Raw genomic sequence first — 14898 nt, 5'->3', positions numbered from 1 at the left:
CCTCATGACCCCCACAAGCCTGGTCTCTTCCCTGTGCAGCTGCCCCATACAGGAAGATGGACTGATGCCAGGGAAGGTGGCTGAACCTGTGCTGGAGGCAGGGGTGAATCTGTGCTGGGGATGGGCTTGTTGCCAGCACTGGTGTCTCTGCCAAACCTGGCTTTGTCCTGGGGGCACTCGGGGTGGGGAGGGTCAAGGAGGAGTCCTGGGAGAGATAAATCTGTCCCTCAGCTTCTCCAGCTTCACCCCAGACTCACTACACTGCAGAGGAAGATGAAGGTGGCGGTGCTCAGCGTGGTCCTGCTCTTCACCATCCTGCTGTGCACCCCAGCAGATGCTCAGGTGAGTTCCCAGTGCCACGGGAGGGGCTCAATGCTGGGGATGGGTCTTGGCTGCAGGAGATCCGCTCTCCTGCAGAATGAAATCCTAGCGGTGAGCACAAAACCCCTCAACTTGGCCTCTCCCTTTCCCAAGCAAGGGGCTTCTCCAGGCTCCCCTGCACCTCCAGGCCTGGCCAATGCACCTTTCTCCCTCCCACAGCTCCATCGGTTCCCTCCACTTGCCCTGCAATTCAGCTTCTGTTGCCCAGAGCTGGGTTCCTCAGGGAACGCTTGGATCTGCCCCCTCCCTGGGAAGGTCCACTGCGATGTCTTGCGAGGGCCCACACCGGTTTCTGGTCTTCGTGGTCCCACCCCTCTCCATTTTGGGCTTCCCCATCCCACCCTTTTGGTCCCCTCAGATTTCTCCTCCCCATGATCTCTTCTGTGTCCTATCTAGGGTCCCCAAATGCCCTCCCATTGATCGCTCCCAAGGCCTTTCTTTCCATCTTTCCCCTCAGTCCTTTCCCTTTCATGCTTTTCACGGTGACACTGGCCCCACATCCCCCTCCTTGGACCCCCACTCACAAACACTCTCCCACTCTCCTCATTTTGGTCTCTGCAGTCCTCTTCCTCTCTTTACTAACCCCCTCTCTTGAAGCTCCCGTTTCCCCTCCACCTGAATTCCTTCATCCCCCATTTGCATCCCATGCAGTTCTGTTTCTTCAGGACTCTCAGTCCAGTCGTTAGGGTTCCCCAAACTGACCCCAGTGCCCTGTCTCTGTGTTTCCTCCCACTCTTGTTGCCTTTCAATCCATCACATTCTCCATACTATCCTTGTCTGCATTCCCAGCCCTGGTTGCTGCATGAACAAACATTCCAGGTGAATCATGGCAAAATGGGACTGGGGGGAGTAGGAGGCATTTTCCCCATCACATCAGGAGGAAGTCATGGGCCTGCAGGAAATGGGGACACCTACTCCTCACCCACAGCCCCACCGAGGTCCAATGCAGACCAGCCTTTTACTCTTTTTCCATAGGGAATCCTGGAAGCAAGTGGAAGTTCTAGCATGAATGTAAGTAGTGGGGTAGCACCGAGTCCAGCCTGGGGAACAGGAGGGCAATTTGGTCTTCCCATGCCTTGCTGGGTCTGCAGACATCCCAGTGACCCATGAGGTCTCATGATCTCTTTCCAGGTGGGAATCAGAATTGGTCGAGTGAAGAGGCCTAAGGTGGGTATTTGAAGTTTTGCTGGCCCAAGACCCTCCCCTCCCTGGCAACAACACTCCAGCTTATGCCAGTATATACCCCAGTACACCCCAGTGCACCTCCCTCTAACCCCAGATAGCACACCTGCACCCCAATTTTTTCCTAGGGAGAGCCCTTCCCTGGGGATCCCATTGCATTCCCATCCTTCCCGTTGCAGCCCACTATACCCCGGGATGCCCCAGTAAACATACACACACCCAGATGTGGACCCCCATGGCTTTCTGTGCTCCACCGTGCAAGCTCATGGACCCCATTTCTCTCCAGAGACACCTTCCCCAGTGACTCCATTGCTTTCCCCTGCCCCCAAATACACCCAGGTGCACCCAAGGATGTCCCTAACCTTCCCTTTCTGCCCAGCTCCTTACGGTTGAGCAGCTGGAGGAGCTTCTGCGCCAAAAACGCCTGGCTGTATCTCTCGATGGGTGACACCCTTGTCCTTGTCCTGTCCCCCTCCAGAGGCAAGAGGAGATGATCATCCCTGGATGACCCCACCCAGTACCCTGGGAGCCCTGGGCCCTTTCTCCCTCACGATCAATAAATCCCTTCAGCAAACCTACGCTCACCGTGTGTGTTTGTGTGTGTCTTTGTCCACATCCCCTCCCTTCTGCCAGCACCTGGATGCCTGGGTCCTCTCCGGCTGGACCACCGTGACGAGCAGAGTGGCTGAGGGAGCTCTGGCACCCAGGGTGTCTCTGTAAAGGAGGTCCCCCTTTGCCACCCACGTTGTGCTCCCAGACAAGAGCAGATTAGGTAACCTGGAGAGTCCTCCTGTGGGGCTGGGAGAGGCAAGTGGAAGACTGTGCCAGCCCTTGGCATACTCTGTGATCTGGGGGCACAGTGGGAAACTGGTTCTTACCAGGGCTCTATTGAGCACCATCCCCCAGACTGCGCACTTAGTGTTGGGTCAGGAGGGGAGCACAGGTAGGCAGCTACTCAGCGCCTAGTAATGGGTGATGTGGCTTACTTAGGCATTCCGATGGTGCCAGCTGCCCCTGAAGGAGGCAAAACACAAGAAGATTGGGTCATGAGGAGGTGACTACCTTCTCTCTGTCCCTTAGCAAGCTGGGAGATATCCGGAAAGACTATAGTCGGCACGAAGGAGAACAACTCTTTATTTGGTGCTGGGATAACAGAGCGGATGGTGTGGAATTAGAGGGTAATAAAGCCAAGCGGTTGAGAGAGATGGCTAGAGACATGAGGACTGTCTGAAAGAGAAGCACAACCCCACACTCTCTGGACATTACTCTTGCTGAGTGTCGAAAAACAGGAATCTCTTCAGGGATGATACAGACCAAGTGGACGGCTATTGAAAGACTGTGCCAAATATCTGAGAGAAATAGCCATGCGGGAGCTGATTTTTGCTAACTTGCCTAAGACACAGACACCATACCAGACTCATTGTTATTTGTTAAAGCCCTAGACTGAAATCTCTACACCTGAAACCTTCACTTACAAACCATTAACCAATGCTTGGATTAGGATTGGATACTGCTGCACCCAGACTCCTCTCTGACAAGGAGTTTAAAAAAACAGGAATGGTGTCACCACCATGGCTTTGGCTATTTGGACCATGGGACCTGCTTTGAGAAACCTGGTCTCTTAAGGGCTGAGAATATAATCCCGGCCAGGAAGACAACTTCAACTTAAATGCCTCTATGTAAATGCACAAGTATGGGGAACAAACAGATTCCCCATACAATACAAACAGTTACAGATGTGTGCATGCCTGTAGGGCTATGGTGTTATCAGCATCACTGAGACATGGTGGGTTGACTCCTATGACTAGAGCCTGGGAATGGATAGGTACCAGCTCTTTAGGAAGGAAAGGCAGGGGAGAACAGGAGGGGTGTTGCACTCTACATCGATGACTGGCTCCACAGAGCTCTGCTTGGGGATGGATGGAGAGCTGACCAAGCGATTATGGGCCAGGGTTAAAGGAGGGCAGGGGCAGATGATATCATAGTGGGGGTCTGCTAGAAACCACATGACCAGGAAGACCAAGGGTCAGTTTTGGGCCACCCAACATATGAAGGACCTGGAGCTATTGGGGCAAGTCCAGAGGAGGGCCATGAAGTTGCTAAGACAGGTGGATCTCCTCTCCTATGGAGACATGCTGAGAGAATTGGGGTTGTTCAGCCTGGAGAAGAGAAGGCTCTGGTGAGAATTTAAAGCACCTTCAAGTACCTGAAGGGGCTACAGGAAAGCTGAAGAAAGAATTTTTACAAGGGCACAGAGTGATAGAATGAGGGAGGACAGTTTCAAGATAAAAAAAAGGAGATTAGGATTAGACATTAAGAAGAAATTCTTGTGTTAGGGTGGTGAGAAAATGGCACAGGTTTCCTGGGAAGTTGTGCCTACTCCATGCCTGGAACTGTTCAAGAATAGATTTGATGGTGTTTGGGGCAACCTGGTCTAGTGGAAGGTGTCCCTACCCATGGCAGGGGGTTTGGAACTAGATTATTTTTAAGGTCCCTTCCAACCCAAGTAATTCGGTGAGTCACATAAACCAATACCCCCAAGTCCTTCTCAGGGCTGTTCTCAATCCATCTTCACCCAATCTGCATTTGTGCTTGGGAATGCCCTGACTCACATGCAGGACCTTGCATTTGGCCCTCTTGAACTTCCTGAGGGCCCACTGACCCTTGAGAAACATCACTCCTCACTGACCTCCACTTGAACATCAAGCTATGAGTGCAACCATCCAGCCAATTCCTTATCCACCAAGAGGTCCATCCTATCAAGTCCATGTCTCTCCAATGTAGAGACAAAGATGTTGTGTGGGACAGTGTCAAACACTTTGAACAAGTCCAGATAGATTACATCAATGGACCTTCCCTTCTCCACTAATGCTGGAGCACATAGAAGGCCACCAAAATTGTCAGGCATGCTTTTCCCTTAGTGAAGCCATGCTGAGACTGTCATGAATCATCTCCACATTTTTATGTGCCTTAGTGTAGTTTCCAGGAGGATCTGCTCCATGGTCTTTCCAGGCACAAAGATGACACTGACCAGACTGTAGTTCTCGAGGTCTTATTTTTTTCCCTTTTTAGACACGTGTTGTTTTCCCTTTTCCAGTCAGTGGGAATTTCACCAGATTGCCATGACTTAGAAGGAAGGAGAAGCAGAGAGGAACTCTTACGGACTGACCACAAACTACATTCCCCATCCTGCCAGTCCAGGTGCTAGAGCACAGCAGGAGGAGGGGTCCCAGGGCTGCCATGGGACCTCACAGCCCTTTCCAAAGAAGGGGGGAGCTGTAGGGCTGTGACAGGAACACTGATCTCTGTGAAGGCCCAAAGCAGCAAGAGCAGCCCTTGGAAACTGGGATCCAAGCCAGAGCCATGGAAGGGGCAATCCCAGCCCCATGTGCCCCAGCAAGCGGCTCTGCAGCCTGTGACAGCGCAGTGGGAGCAGAGCTGCCTCCTAACCACTGTGGGAGGAGATCTGTGGGATGTGACCCTTTCCTATGGCTGGCTGGGATGTTCAAGGCACGTAGCCACCTCAGGGCTCAACCCAAACAGCAGCTCTGTTGTTGCCTCTGCACCATGGGACCAGTGTGACCCAGGTAGGGCTTAGGGAAAAGAGCAACTGGGGAACCCTAGGGTAAGGAGATGGATGCTCCCACTGGGGTGCATTATGGAGCCTTGCAAAGAGCCATTTTTGCTGGGAACTGTGGCTGGAAGGTTGGAAATTTCTCTGTCAAAAGGAATATTGCCCAGGAACCTCTTGCTGCCCCACAGCCTCACCCCAAGAGTGCTGTCCCTGAGACATACCCCTTCCTCACCGCCAGGTCTTTTGACACCCTGACACCCAGCCAGGACAGAACCAGATCTGGCCCAAAGGCTTTTAATAGGAACAAATAGGGAGGAAAGGTGTAAAAACAGGGTAGTACAAATAAAAGAAATGCCAGACTGTTTCTGCTGCCCGTGGGAAAAAGGAGATGGGTCCCTGGAGCTCAGGGCTCTCCCACCTCTGCAGACCTCTCCTCCCTCCTGGCTACCCTCACTTGCACAGCAGGGATGGGATCTCCTGGTCCATGGGTCAGGGACTGTTGTGCACGGAGCTCCAGTGTCACAGCCTTCGTGTCCTCAGGGTAATGTGCCACAGACACCTCTTCAGTATCATCATAACCTGTGCTCCCTGGGGACAGAGACCAGGCATCTCCCTCAGCTCCAGGGACCCCAGCACTTCTCTGGGAGCACAGGTTGGTCCCTGCGAGCAGCAAGCCTGGCCATTGCACATTCATCCCATGGAGTGCCCCTCCTGCTGTGCATCACCTTCTTCTCTTCTCCTCACCAGTCCCTGTCCCACCCCTGGTCCACCCAAGGAAAGCTCCCAGGGCAGGTCCCCCATCCCAGGAGGTCAGGCTCTCAGTACAGCAGTGTTTCATCTGGCACTAGGGATGGCACCCCAGGAACTGGCAGTGCTTTCTTTCCCTCTCACCTCCAGGTGCATCCCTGGGCCCTGCTGTGTCCTCTGGTGCCCTGGGATTTTCCAAGTCTTCCTGCCCAGGGATTGGATCCTCCACAGGGTCAGAAACCTCCATGGCATCATCATAGCCATTCACTGGCTCACCTCCAGACAGGACAGGGATGTCTGAAAGGACAGGGGAGCTGGTGACAGTGAGAAGACATGTCCTGAAGAGCAGAGGATGAGAAGATGCATAGGGAAATGGGGCTCAAGACACTGGTGCTGGCAGCACCACAGAAGATCCTCCAAGTCCTCCCCAAATCTGATGGTGACAGTGACACTGCTGTCCACTCCATGTTTTCAGGGAGGAGAGATCAAACCCTTCTTGCCCCATTACTTGGTGCTGACCCTAGACCACGCTCCTCCTTACTGTCCGTAGGGCAGGGCTGCAGCTTGGTGAGGAACCCCTCTGAATAGGAGGCTGCAGAGGGGTCCAGCAGGTGTTATGGGAGTGCGCTCTGCTGACCTGTCTTGTGGTCAGTGTTGCTGGAGACAGGGACCCACAGAGCCAGGGCTGAGTGGGGAGGAGGGCTCAGGACTCAACCTGCTCCCCTGGGACAAACTCTGTCTTAAAGCAGCTCCCAGTCCTGTCCTAGGACAGCCCCTTCCCTCACCCCTCAGGTGTCACCCAGCATGCAGGGCCATGCAGAGAGAGGCTGTCCCCAGCTGGGAAGGGCAGAGCTGGTGGGGAGGAAGCTTCTTTGCTGGGCCCAGGATCTGGCTGCTCTCCCCAAACACCCCACAGCCCCAGCACTGTGGGGAGCATAGGCCAGGGGCCTGCAGGGGGTCAGTCCTGGGTGAGGGCCAGTGGAAAGAGCCCTACAGATGTGTTCATCATGAGGGACACACACCTACCTGAGCTGCTGAGCCTCGCTTGCTTCTCCCATGACCAGCTGTAACCAATCTCCTCGTACATGGCCTCAGGGAAGGGATCCTGAGCTCCCTCAGAGCCTGCAGAGGCAGAGCTGACCCAGAGCTGGGCTGAGAGGGAAAAGGACCTGACTCTGCTTCGCCAACCCTGTTCCCTGGGCCAGCCCAGGGTTCTCCCCACAGCACAGCCCCACTGCGCCATTCACCCACCACTGCCATTTCCTCAGTGAGGGCAATGATCCCACAGAGATGATCTGGGGCAGCCACAGCATTGCACGTTCCCTTCAGAGACAGCACCTGTGCCCCTCTGGCCCCAGGAGCAGCTCCCGGCTTTCTTCTCCCCCTAGAAGTGCCCCCTCTTTGCCCCATGGATAAGTAGCACAGCCCCTGCCCAGCTGCTGGGAGTTCAGGGTTGGATGGAGGAACACTCTAAAAGCCTGAAACCAAGTGGACAGACCCTGCTGCCCAGTGCTCCTCCTGGCATCTACTCTCACCCACAACCCCCTCCAGTGCTGCTCAGACCAGTGTCAGTAGCATGTAATCCATGTCTGCTATCTCTCTCCCCACCCCATCCCTAACTCCCCTGTGTTTGGAGTCTCATCTTCCCCTTGAACTGTAGGGGGAGGAAGGTCCCACCTCTGCATCCAGCCCTGGCACTTCGCACTTGCCCAGCCAGGAAGGCCAAAACCAGGCAGAGAAGGGCTCCCAGGATGATGCAGAGGATGACAGGCAATGAGATTCTCCTGCTGCTGGTTGGACGGCTCTGAGTGGGATCTGCATGGGCATGAACATGGATGAGGCAGCACCAGGCTGGGGAGAGGTGGAGGGCTGGGACACACTGGTCCTGACCCCCATTACACAGCACGTGGGAAACCCCAAGAGTGAGTGATGGGGAAGCTCTCACCCCACTGGGTAAATGACAGCCCTCCTTAACCCTCCAGATGGCCACCCTATTGAAGACCCCTTCCCTCCAATTGTGGGTCACAGCGGGGCCACAAGAAGACCCAGGACAGGTAGGAAGGACAGGTTACCTTCTTGGGGAGTTCGTGCTGGCATTTTGGGTGCAGCTGCAGAGGAGCAGGAGAGATGGGCTGAGAGGGTGGGTGTTCAGATACCAAGGAGCCTCCTCTATGACACACCATTGTGTGTGTGCGCACATACAGACATCACTGACAGCCCCTGCACTCACCCCGGCAGCGCACAGCAGCGTCCTCCTTGTGCCGGCAGGCCCCGCTGTCCCCAGCCCGGGCCCAGCAGTCCCGCAGGGATGGCTCTGTGCCCCGGCACTCCACCTGCTCCAGCCAGATGGGGCCCATCCCCTCCCCAAAGGCAGCCTCATCTAGGGCAGACACGGCGGGGCCACAGCCCAGCTGCCTGCAGGCCACCTCCGCGTCCTGCAGCTCCCAGGAGTCGTCACACACCGTCCCCCAGAAGCCGCGGTGCCAGATCTCCACTCGGCCCGAGCACCTGTTCTCACCTCCCACAGCACGAATCCTCTCCCTGTCTGGAGAAGGCAGAGACCTCCCAGGGCAAGGGGACAGCAAGCAGAGCCCTGCCAGGTGAGAGGGGTATGCAGAGGAGCAGCTACCTGTGCAACTTGTGGAGTTTGGGCACATGGCACCCAGGCCTGAGACTGTTTTTGGCTTTGCCCCGGCAGAAGGAAATGCTGTGGGAAAGAGGCAGCTGCAGGGGTTCATGCAGAAGAGTGGGGCTGAGCTCTGCTCCTTCCTCCCCATGCTGCCTTGCTCATGGCAGCAGCTGAACCCTGGTAGTTCAGTGGACACACATGGCAGTGTGGGGGACCCTGACTGCTCAGACCCAAGGGACCCTGTGTCAGAGGGCAGCAGGAGGGTGTCCCATGGAGGGACACTCCTGAGTGCCTTGGCTGGTCTCCTCTGAGACATTGCCTGAAGACAACTGTGCTTCCCCTGAGCACTGCTGGAAGCCTGGTTGGCAACTGCTGGTGAATATGTGGGGCTCTGAATTCTGAAGTCCCATTTGTGCCACCAGAAGCAATAGGGTCTGGCATGGAAGGGAAGAGCACCTGTGGGACCTGTCTTTATGTTTGACCATGCCCAGCAGAGAGAAGGAGCTGAGGGGATCCCGGTGCCCAGGTAGTTCGGAGTTACCATTGCAGATGATGTGGGTCTCATCTCGCAGGCCATCACACAACTGCAGGTGCCATGGAGAAGAAGGGCACTGCCAGAAAGAGCTGTTGCTTTCCCCACACTCCACGTGATCCAGCCAGGCGGGCCCAGACACTCTGCCATAGAGCAAGTGGGTTTCCAGGGACCCTTCTTCCCCACAGCCCAGCTCCTTGCATGCAAGTGACACCGTTTTGGGAGACATTGAGTTGGAACAAATGCTTCCCCATGTCCCATTGTAGAAAACCTGCAGGCGCCCAGAGCAGTTGTTGCTGTTCTCCAGCCTCAGGGACACAAACTCTGGGAGGAAAAGCCCCAGAGGGGAACCGACTGGTCAGGGTTGTGGGAGCTGGGATTCTCCTGCATCTCTCAGGCCCTCAGCCAGGAAAAGTCAGGGCCAGAAAGTCCTCTTTGCACTCATTGGAACAGAAAATTCCCTGATGAACAGCCAGCCCTGCCCTTCCCATATACCCCTGGGGACAGCTGAACTACCACAGGGAGTCCAGGTGTCTGAGGGGACCCATGCATGGGTGTTGACAGGATGGGCTTTGTCAGGGGCTCAGAGGCAGCCAGGAAGTGCTTCAGCCATTTCCAGCTCTCCCCCTGTCCCAGCCTCCCCTGGCACTGGGCTCCCCCACAGCCCCTGGCACAGACCTGAGCAGACGACTCCTGCGTCCTCTTTGTGCCCGCAGTCGTGCTCCCCCCAGGACTCTGCTGGGCAGTCCCAGAGAGCAGCTTCAGCCCCGGAGCAGTTCATGCCATCCAGCCAGATCTGCCCAGAGCCGGCCCCAAACCAGGCAGAGCCACGGGCCTCCAGGGCCTCCCCGCAGCCCAGCTGGTGGCAAACGACGGCCGCGTCAGGCAGGTCCCAGCCGTCATCGCAGACAGTTCCCCAGCTGCCTTGGTAGTAGATCTCCACTCTCCCGGCGCAGCGCCCAGAGCCGTTCACCAGCCGGACCTGCCGGCTCCCTGCAGCGGGGAGAAGCCCCAGCTCCCATCAGGGGCTGGGGCCCAGCCAGTGCAGAGCCTGGGGGGGTCATGAAGTGACACTCACCCCAGCAAACGACCCCCACATCTTCTGCAATCCCTGCCCCCAGGGCACTCTCCGGCAGGGAGGTGTTGCAAAGGGTCAGGTTGGCCTCATGCCCCATGCACCAAACCCCTCGCAGCCCCACGGGACCCATTCCTCTCTGAGGTTTCGGGGGGTTGTAGGCTTTTTCTGCTTCTCTGCACTGCAGCTGCTGGCACACCACATGGGCCTCCTGCATGTCCCACCGGTCATCCAGAACTCTGGCCCATGTCCCATGCTGGAAGATCTCCAATCGCCCGTCGCATCGGCTCCCTCCATCCACCAGCCGCAGGGATGCTGATTCATCTGGGCCTAGGGAGAGGAGTTCAGCCCTTGACAGCACTGGGCAACCCAGCAGCTTGCATCATGTCTCCTTGGAGCCCACTTGCCTGCCCCCAGCCCTGTGCCAAGGCTCCCTGTGGCTGGTTTCCCAGGCCCAGAGCCTTCTCCAGTGAGATGTCAGCTTTGCTCTTGGCAGGGCAGAGCCACTGAGCCCATCCCTGCCAAGGCAGTCAAGGCAGCTCCTGCAGGAGGCAGCAGCAGCCAGCAGCGGCTGGGGGATGGGCAGTGCCAGGATAGGCCTTGTCCAGCCTCAGCATTGGCACTGGCCCTGCTGAGACACTGAGCACAGCCCACACATCTCTGCCCACCTGCATCCCTGGGGATGAAGGACTGGGAGCTGGTGTCCCTCGCAGGGAGAAGAGCTGTGGGGGCCTTTTAGACCACGCAGGACAAGTTTGGAACTTGTGCTGATCAGAAGTCAGAGCAAAGCTCAGTCCTGCTGTGCAGTTCACTCCCCTGGTCTGCTGCTTCTGCTGGGGGCCCCCAGGGAGCCCCTGTGGGGGTGAAAACAGGCCCTGAGGATATCACTGGAGGGCTGTGACAGAGCTGTCTGAAGCCAGAGGGATGGAGAACAGCCCCGCAGCCTTGTGCCTGGCTCATCCCCTAGTGGGAGAGCAAAGGAGCCTGGGTCTGGCAGTGGCCCCAGGGTCTGAGCCACCTGGGAAGCAAAGACACTTGCCCCTGTTCAGTCCTCTGCTCTCCAACAGCAGAGCAGTTGGTCTGAGCTGGGGAAGCCCTCCAGCTCACTCCTGGTGAAGCCTGGCATTCAGTGGGGTCCTCTGCTTTGGGTTGCCATCTTGCAGGCAAGAGGAGAATGGAGCTAATCCATTTTATCCCAGCACTCACCTGAGCAAATGACAGCAGCATTGTTCTCATGGGCACATGGCGAGGCCCCCAGGGCAGTCACTGGGCACTGACCCAGGTGGGCCTCAGTCCCATCACAGTGGAATGAGTCTCTCCAGATGGGACCAGTTCCTCTCCCAAAATGTCCTCCTCCAGGAATAGACTCAGCAAAGCCACAGTTGAGGTGATGACAGAGAACGTGAGCATCCCGGAGATCCCAGTAGGAGCTACAAAGGGTGCCCCAGGTCCCCAGCACCTGGACCTCCACCCTCCCCTCACACGCTGTGCTGCCGTTCACCAGCCTGAACCCTGTGTGCTCAGGGACAGAGAGAGGGTAAGAGAGGGTGGATTTGCGTGCTCGCTCCCTCGGCAGCTGGAGGAGAGGCCACCTGGAGGAAGCCCTGCCTATGTCCTTCTGAGTGATTGCAGGGCTGCAGACAAGCACATCACCCCTCCTGTCCTCATACCTGGCACAGAACCATCCCTGCCCTGCTCCCCTGCCCCCAGCAGGATCCTTTGTGTTTAAGACCCCAACATGAGTCCTTACGTGTACAGGTGACACCAGCAGCATTCCTGTGGGTGCAGGGCTGGTCCCTGGGGGATCCCCTGGGGCAGGAGGCGAGAAGGGATTCGTTCCCCACACACTGCAGCTCTCTGTCCCACATGGGACCAACAACTTCTCCAAAGTGAGATGCCATGGGCACGGACAGGGCTGCACCACACTGTAGCTCCCTGCAGACCACGTTGGCAGCTTTGGGATCAAAGTCTGAGTCACAGAGAGATCGCCACTGGTTCCCGTCATGGATCTCCACATGTCCTGAGCAGGGGCTGTCCCCTCCGACCAGCTGGACAAATCCTGGAGCAACCAAAGACCCCTTTGAATTCCTAGAGTCCTTTGGCAGTGACACACCCACATCCCACCTCATTTCCATAGCACAAGCTACAAGCACCCCAGCAGCTCCCAGTGGGTCCTGATGGCACAAACACTCCAGACCCCTCCTGCCACTTCTCAGACATCGGCACAGCAGTCATGGGCTTGATTTCTCACCAAAACCTCCAGCTGTAGGCACCAGAAAAATTGCTGCTGCCTTCCTGGAGACCTAGGGCTGCCTGACACTGGCCCCAGGCCCTGCAGCACCCAGAGCACTTCAGCCGGAGGAGATGGGCTGAGGCACTGTTGGCTGCTGCAGCCTGATCTGCCCACTGAGCTCAGGGCCCAGCTGAGGAACCCCTTGGAGCTACCAGAAATGCACCCCACTACTGGGGGCCAGGGACCATTGGTGCATTGCTGTTAGATGGGACATGTCCCAGGGCAAAGACTTGGTGAGGCTGTCCCTGCCCTTCAGCTCCAGCACCTGCCCCAGGAGGGGGTCCTCAGCTAGGGCCAGAGTACACTGTTGAGTGGGCACATCTCTGGCCAGTGCCAGGCAGCAGGCAGGAGAGCAGGCAGAAGAGCAGCCCTGGGCTGACACAAGGTCCTGGGGCAAGGGCAGCCACCAAGGACAGTGCAAGTGCTGGCAGAGCTCCTGTGGCACAGGGTGGCTGGGAAAGGCTGGGCTGTAGGTTGGCACTGCCTGCCAGGCAATATTTCCATGGGCTGGTTCTCATGGGGTGACCCTGGGAGAGGAACGAGGTGCCATGGGCCACCCTGCTCCTCTGCCCAAGGCCAGCGCCCTTCCCTCTGAGCACTCACTTTGGCCGCGGAACTTGTTTCTGCAAGTGGGCACAACCCACAATTCTCAGGCCATCTTAGGCATTTGTGGGAAACTGTTCTTTTCTTCCCCACATAAGCCCCCCAATACCAGCTTGCGACATCACTTTTCCCAGGGTTGTGCGTGGCCACATGAGCTGCTCTTGGTGCCTGTGGCACAGGGGAACCTGGGTCACAGTGCTGCCACACAAGTCCTGGGTGAATGGAAAGTGAAAGACGGGAATGAACAGACACTGTGGGGCAGGGAGGGGGTTTCATGTTAACCCCTGGCATGAACTGTGGTGGGCAGAGCCACCTCAGGGACCAGAAAGAATGAAGGCACCCTGGGTGGGCTCCCACTAGGCTTTCCTCAGAGACTGGGGATATCACCAGTGTATGTCCCAGCTGAGCAGTATCACTGGCCACACTGGGACCTACTCTGGTGTCTGTTCACTGCTCCCTGAGGGCGCAGCCAGTTCTTTCCCTGCATCCTGGCCCCAAAGGAGGGAACAGGCTGACCCCTCACCTGAACATGTCACTCCAGAATCAAACCTGTGATCACATTCTTGTTGACCCCATCCTCCATGTGTGCAGTCAGACAGGTCAGACTCGGTGCCATCACAGTCAACGTTACCCATCCAAATGGGGCCAGATCCTGGCACAACCTGTCCAAACTGAGGAATTTCAACAGCAGACCCACAGCCCAGCTGCTTACAAACCACTTTGCCATCAGCCATGTCCCAGGAGAAACCACAGACAGTCCCCCACTGGCCCTGGTGTTTCACCTCCACTCTCCCAGCACAGCGTCTGCCACCATCCACCAGCCTCACTTCTGCAGCCCCTTCAAACACCAACATGGGATCAGTCAGGAGAGCACCAAGTCCCATACTGCAGGTCTTGGGTCCCTTCCTGCTCAGATCAAGTCACAAGCACCAGGATGGAAGCCCTCTCTCCTCCAGGGTCTCCCCATGGGCTGTGCAGGCTGGACATGCTAACTCCAGGGACACTGGGCCATTCACTGTCTCATAGGCTTTGGCAACTCCTCTCACCACAAAGATCCCCTACCCATGCCCCCATTCCTGTGCAGGGCACCTGCTCCTCCCCAACCCAGCACCCCTGAACTGCCCCATGCTCCAGGCCAGCAGCTCCCTCTGCCCACCACTTGCCCTGGCACCACCCAAACACACCATGACTCCTGGGCCTTCTATGTCCCCAGGGAGCAATGAGACAATCCTGAGTATCCCAGAACCCGTGTTGCCCTTCTCCACTGTTGTCAGTGCTGGGGCCTGTGTATGCAGACTCCCCTGTCTGTGTGGGGTGCCCTCCTGAGGTCACAGTCCTCCAAAACCTGAGGACAATAAACAGCACAGTCCCCAGCCACCCTGGAGATGGGCTGTCCCCTGGGGATCATTAAGTACCACTTAGTCGCCAGCTGGGCTACCATCAGCTCCAGAGGCACAGCACGAGGGTACAGGGGATCCCAAAAGGGTACCACAGAAAGGGCCATGTCCATAAATCCAGCCAGTCAAAGTGTGCCCTAAACACTGGAGCCCTGAAAGTGAAGATACTCTCTCCCACTCATATAGGCAGAGGAAAAGGAACATGGACTTGAGCACCTTCTGACTCTTGTCCCAGTGTCACCAGGAAGGAAACCTCACTTCCAAAGGGATCCCTGTCATCCTGGGGGTACCCACTGGCTTTGCACTGTGAGAAAAGGGAGCCAGCACTTACCCCTACACAGCTGCACCCAGAGGAGTAGCCACAGCACCTGAGGAGCCTGAAGTCCCTCCATCCCTCCTGCCCTGCAGCACCCCACTCTTCTACAGCTCATGGGGTCTCAGGGGGACAGCAGAAATGGGAGGGTGCTATATCTCTGCAGACACCA

General features: G+C 56.8%; 1 protein-coding gene and 1 long non-coding RNA gene across 2 annotated transcripts; one reads left to right on the top strand and one right to left on the bottom strand.

Moving 5' to 3' along the window:
• The first annotated feature begins 251 nt into the window (after positions 1-251).
• Positions 252-2128, top strand: LOC127393617 (uncharacterized). The gene is made up of 4 exons (XR_007891503.1): positions 252-342; positions 1357-1392; positions 1513-1548; positions 1943-2128. It is a non-coding gene; the product is annotated as an uncharacterized LOC127393617 (long non-coding RNA).
• A 417-nt stretch (positions 2129-2545) lies between these two features.
• On the bottom strand, positions 2546-12249 carry LOC127393829 (scavenger receptor cysteine-rich domain-containing protein SCART1-like). The gene is made up of 10 exons (XM_051639317.1): positions 11871-12249; positions 11327-11632; positions 10124-10444; positions 9724-10038; positions 9055-9369; positions 8115-8429; positions 6911-7006; positions 6426-6476; positions 6029-6181; positions 2546-2577 (listed from the first exon to the last, which is right to left on the bottom strand). Exons 1-10 carry the CDS (start codon positions 12247-12249, stop codon positions 2546-2548), a joined length of 2283 nt encoding a protein of 760 aa, XP_051495277.1.
• Positions 12250-14898: the final 2649 nt, after the last annotated feature.

Source organism: Apus apus, chromosome 23, assembly GCF_020740795.1.
Source record: "Apus apus isolate bApuApu2 chromosome 23, bApuApu2.pri.cur, whole genome shotgun sequence".
In the NCBI taxonomy this organism is placed as follows: domain Eukaryota; kingdom Metazoa; phylum Chordata; class Aves; order Apodiformes; family Apodidae; genus Apus; species Apus apus.
Note: the sequence above shows the minus strand (reverse complement) of the source record. Positions and strands in the feature narration are given on the sequence as shown.

Coding starts and splice junctions, on each gene's coding strand:
- LOC127393829 (XM_051639317.1), bottom strand. CDS start 12,249: ATGAGGTGGGATGTGGGTGTGTCACTGCCAAAGGACTCTAGGAATTCA. Junction 9,370..9,723: donor CGCAGGAGTCGTCTGCTCAG/GTCTGTGCCAGG, acceptor TTTTCCTCCCAG/AGTTTGTGTCCCTGAGGCTG. Junction 6,477..6,910: donor AGCGAGGCTCAGCAGCTCAG/GTAGGTGTGTGT, acceptor ACCCCTCTGCAG/CCTCCTATTCAGAGGGGTTC.